General features: G+C 37.1%; 1 protein-coding gene across 4 annotated transcripts in view; it reads left to right on the forward strand.

The window, feature by feature from the left end:
• The window catches only part of Helz (helicase with zinc finger), a 168,186-nt gene that overhangs the window by 99,619 nt on the left and 63,209 nt on the right, over positions 1-5,358 (forward strand). For all 4 annotated transcript variants that reach the window (XM_004630034.2, XM_023713863.1, XM_023713864.1 and 1 more), the window contains 3 exons: positions 405-523; positions 1,957-2,102; positions 3,368-3,515. In XM_004630034.2, the coding sequence (XP_004630091.1) occupies positions 405-523; positions 1,957-2,102; positions 3,368-3,515 (413 nt within the window). The remainder of the gene's footprint in view (positions 1-404; positions 524-1,956; positions 2,103-3,367; positions 3,516-5,358) is intronic.

The raw sequence follows: 5,358 nt of genomic DNA on the forward strand, positions 1-5,358 counted from the left end.
TATAGGTGTGTAAACTCAGCAAAATAGTCTAAAAGAGTCCAGTAGCCCATAATAGCATTGGGTCTTCTGTTTAACTGGCAATGTCAGAAATTATTGACCTGAGTTCCCCACAGCTCTATAGTTACATTTAACCATTATTTTTATATTTGCTTATTTTTGTGCTGGAGATCAAACTTAGGACCTTACGCTTGCCAGGCAGAAGCTTACACTGCTGAACTATCTCCCTGGCCCAACCGTTATTTTTATAGTTAGTGTTTGAATTAATGAGTGTCTAAATTGAGGATAGGCTTTAAGAGTATGAACAAGCCTTCGGTGAATAAACACCTTAGCAAAGATGGAAGTAATGACTTCTATCTCTATTACTTGTATAATATGCTTTGTTGTGTTTACCTTATATTTTGTAGGCTTTTTTACGCACATTCTATTAGATGAAGCTGCTCAGGCCATGGAGTGTGAAACTATTATGCCCCTAGCATTAGCAACTAAAAGCACTCGTATAGTTTTGGCTGGCGATCATATGCAGGTAAGTGCCTTCTCAGTCAGTACGTTGAAAGTGACCTTTTAAATTATATTTTGATGTTTAATACTCTTTTGTAGAGCATGCTATGAAATTGTGCATTTACCATAGTGTAAGCATTTTAAGTATTTCTTACAAATGGTGAAAAATACTTGTATTTATGAAGATAAATTACTGTTCCACCACTCTTTTGTTTACAATGTTTGGGATGAATGAGTCTTAGCAGAATTATGACTTTTATGTTTATTAATTTGAATTTCATTTCTCTATATTATGCCTATTTGACATCCACCCCCAGCCCTCTTGCTTTTCTTTATCAATCAAATTTAAATTATTCTTCCTGCAATCCATTGACTATTGTTTCTTTTTCTTTTTTTTTTTTTTTTAGGGCAGGGTCTACAGGGTCTCACTGCGTAGATGGGACTCAGTGATTTTTTTTTTTTTGGGCGGAACTGGGGATTGAACTCAGGCCCTTGCGCTTGCCAGGGAAGCGCTTATTCTACTGAGCCGTCTCCCCGGCCCCTGACTATTGTTTCTAATACCTATTTTTTTTAAGGATTAAGTTTTTGATATCATGAGAAACAACAGGCTTAGTTAAAAATTATAGCCAAAATCTTGAAGCATATGTCAGAGTTTATGCACTTAAATATTTATATATGAGAGAGATGCACGTTTTTAAGAATAAAGATAGCTATTTTGTAGAGTTGCAGTTTGGAGTTATTTCTTTTTTGCCACAGTTGACTTAAGATTGCAACTCCATGGTATTAGAACTGTCAAGACATCCAGGAATAAGTTGAATGTAGAGGAATAAAATCGGTTTTGTTCCCTTGCCTAAAGTAGTTTAATTTTGTTCTTTAACAGTAAAAGGTATAACCTAGAATGACTTTTTATACCTTATGAGATCAAGAGGGTTTTTTAATTATTAAAAATTATCTTTTATTCATAGTCTACATGTCCTTCCAGCTCATCATTTTAGATAGTTCATTAATTTTGGTGAAATAATTGATGTAATTCCGCTCCCTAGTTGTACAGTGGATAGCCTCCCTGAAGTTAATGAAGTATCCACTTTTTGTTTTCATTTGGTGGAGGCTTTTATTATAAACTTACGCGTAGAAATTCTAGGTAGGTGGTTTTTTTTTTTTTTTTTTTTTTGGCGGAACCAGGGATTGAACTCAGGCATCGCGCTTGCCAGGCAAGAGCTTATTCTGCTGAGCCATCTCCCTGGCCCTTAGGTTGGTGTTATACTACAGTTAAGAACTACAAATTTTAGTGTAGGTCCTTAAGTACAATGGTTCATGGAGAATATAATTGATTTTTTTTTGTGTGTATATGTGCACATGCGCATGCACGCACATGGGATGTTATAGTATTCAGCATGTTGTATAACTAAAATACTATTTATGTGTTAATTTTTTCTCTAATATCTTTGTCTATTACAGCTCAGTCCTTTTGTTTACAGTGAATTTGCCAGGGAGAGAAACCTTCATGTTTCATTACTTGATCGACTTTATGAGCATTACCCTGCTGAGTTTCCATGTAGGATCCTTCTGTGTGAGAACTACCGCTCCCATGAAGCTATCATCAAGTAGGTGTGAACTGCCCCTCTGATTCATACCCTTTCTGTGCTCTCTGGCAGGGAAGTCAAATCAGCAGCGTGTTACTAGACATATGCTATTTGCAACAGGTTATAGGATATCCTTAGTATTGCAAGTTGTGTTTAATTTTGTATTCTTAAAAGAAAATCACAAAAGTGATAGTTATAGTTTTTTACAAAATAAGGCATTTGTGGTAACTAAAATTTAGGTGTGACTGTGATGTTTTTCTATGACTATAATCTACATGAGAAATTGTGTGCTGTAATAAATATATTGGTAACCCCTTATAAAGTTATCTGCCTTTTCCTTTGTTGTACAACAAATCTGTTTTAAAGGAAGACAGGAAGGCAGGGATTTTTTTTTTTAAATGTATTTAGTGCAGGGTCTACAGGTTGTCACTATGTAGATCAGACTCGTAGTGATTCTCTGTTCAGCCTCCCAAGTGCTGGGATTACATGTGTGTGCCACCACGCCCAGGCTCAATCACAGTGTCAGTGCGCCCCCAGGGCGGGGCTGGCACGGCAGGCTGCGGATTGAACCCTGGCTGCGGCGCTCTGCCTAAGCAGGCACTTCAGTCTGCTGAGCTGTTTGGCTTTCAAGAGATGCTATAAACTGAGCTGTGCCGGGCTGCAGCTGATGTAACATGGCAAACTGCTTTGTAATAAACAATGATGAAAGGCATCAAATAACTGAACCAGTAATACAGTAATTTGTTGTCATTATCAAGTGTGATGTATATAATTGTATGTGCTGTACTTTTATACAAGTGGCAGCAGTGTAGATTTGTTTACATCAACATCGTCACACATCTGAGAGCACGTTGTGATATACTGTGATGGCTGTGGTATGTTAACCAAGAAGTTATTATGTGGCACATGACTGTAAATACATGATCTATACAGTTACTGTATATGTTAGCCAAAAAAGTGTGCTAGCTGGCAAATTTTCTCATAGAACATAAGTTCTTAACTAGCATTGAACTATCATCATTTCTTCCTTTTTTTTTCTATATTCTGGCTGTATACCTTACCAAAATTAACTCATTTGCCAGTGGTATACTAGGAGCCTTCTCTGTTATCACTGCTATGGTTATTTTTGGAGAAATTACTGGAATCATAAGTATGAAATGTTTGGACTGAAAGGACTATAACAACTGACATAAAGGTGTTTTATTAGAATTTGACAGGGCTTTTGTGGGAGGGGTGGAATTATTTTGTTGACAGATTACATTTTTGAATTTTTCTTTTCTCTACAGCTATACCTCTGAGCTTTTCTATGAGGGCAAACTGATGGCCAGTGGAAAGCAACCAGCACACAAGGATTTCTATCCACTGACCTTCTTTACAGCACGAGGGGAAGATGTACAAGAAAAAAATAGCACAGCCTTTTATAATAATGCCGAGGTACCCTTTTTGCATATAGTTGATATTTTCTCAGTTACACAGTCTGGTTTTGTTGAGCATTTATGTAAAATTTTAGGTTGACGTTTTATTTTTTATTTCCTATACTTGAAAATAGTGTTAAATTTATTTTGTCTCATACAGTGGTATATTAAGATCAATCTATAGGAAACAAAAAATGGATTTCCTTTTTGTCTTAGTGATAAAACACAAAATGCATGATTTTAAAAAAAATTAACATTATTGCTCCCATAGAGATCATTATTAGTATGCATCTAAAAGAGTCTGATTAAACTTTATAGTGCATACTTACAGGAGGAGGTGTAATTTGTAATGAGTAAGACTTGAATTGCAGAATCCTCTGCTCCAAAGATATCACGCAGACTCAGATACTGATGTTGCAACTGCATCATGTGCTCAGATTTATATGGTCCTCTTTCAGTTTCTGGACTTAAGAGAAGCTGTGAGAAAAGGCAGCAGACAAAAAAATGTGTGAAGTCTTTAGGGCCTAACTAGCCAGAAACTTATGAACAGAGTTTTGGCCTTCGCCAGGGACTTCAGGAAACAGAGTACACAGTTATCCCTAGAGGAGTAGTTCCTGTTCTCTGAACTCTACTGTCCCTGAATGTTATAATGTATTCATTTATTTACAAAGAAATGATTTTTATTTTGTACTAGCAACCATATGCCCCCCTCCAGTATTGAAGACTGAACCCAAAGCCTTTATTTACATTGAGCTACATCCCTAGCCCTTTTTATTTGAGACAGCATCTCATTGAAGTTGCGTAAGTGGGACCTTAAGCTTGCAGTCCTCTCTCTCAGCTTCCCGCAGTGCTGAAATTATAGGCATGTACCACCATGTCCAGCTCTTCTTTGTCTTTAAAAATTAATCAGAGAGCTATAGTTGGAAGTCAGTGCAAGAAAATCATCAGTACCACTTGATAAAATCCTAGCCTAGAGCTAAGGAACTTGACATTTTTGTTGGCCTGTGCCATTTAGTTTTAGGAAAAGGTAAACTTTTCTTTAAATACTTGAAACACTGAAAATAACTCTGATGGTGGGGGAGGGGGCTGTCTCCTTTATGTTGCATTTGAGTTGCAAATCAGTGGCTTGGAAATTAGCTATGGTGGTGAGTAGGAGGGCTGACAACAGATAGGCAGGACCTAAAATCCAGAGGCTTCCCTGTTCCTGCTGCCAGGGATCAGAGCTGAGCCTGATTTACCTTGACCTGAGGTGGAGTTGGTATTTGCCTGAGGCTGTTTCTCAGCCTGAGTTACTTGTTCTTTCATAGCGATATGGTGTATTTCCTAGGAAATATATAAGCAAGAGGATAAAGTACATCTTCCCAGATTGTCAATTTTATTCAAAAACTTTGGGGGAAAAATACATACTTCATATTAAAAAAGTACAAAAGCAACATTTGTGTAACCTTTAAATATTAAACATGGAACTTTAGAGAAATTTTAAGCTACCTTGAACTTTACCAGAGCACAATTGTTCATCACTTTCTTCAAAAAAGCGAGTTATTTTAGTATTACCTTGAGTTATTACAGACAAAAGTTGGAGATATACTCGGCTAGGGGCTTTCTCTAGAGGCAATAGAAACTGACCCCACCCTTCGGGAGCAGAGCACCAGCACAGGCGTTCCAGCCTTTTGAATACTGGAGTGAATCTATGTGGATATCAGTCAGTGTGGCATTCTTGCACAGTGAATATTTAAAAGCTTTTTACAAAAAAAAAAAAAAAAAAGATTGGGCTGGGGAGACGGCTCAATGGAATAAGTGCTTCCCTGGCAAGCACAAGGGCCTGAATTCAATCCCTGGTTCCGCAAAAAAATAAAAAATAA

This window comes from Octodon degus, unplaced genomic scaffold, assembly GCF_000260255.1.
Source record: "Octodon degus isolate 3935 unplaced genomic scaffold, OctDeg1.0 scaffold00033, whole genome shotgun sequence".
Taxonomy (NCBI): Eukaryota; Metazoa; Chordata; class Mammalia; order Rodentia; family Octodontidae; genus Octodon; species Octodon degus.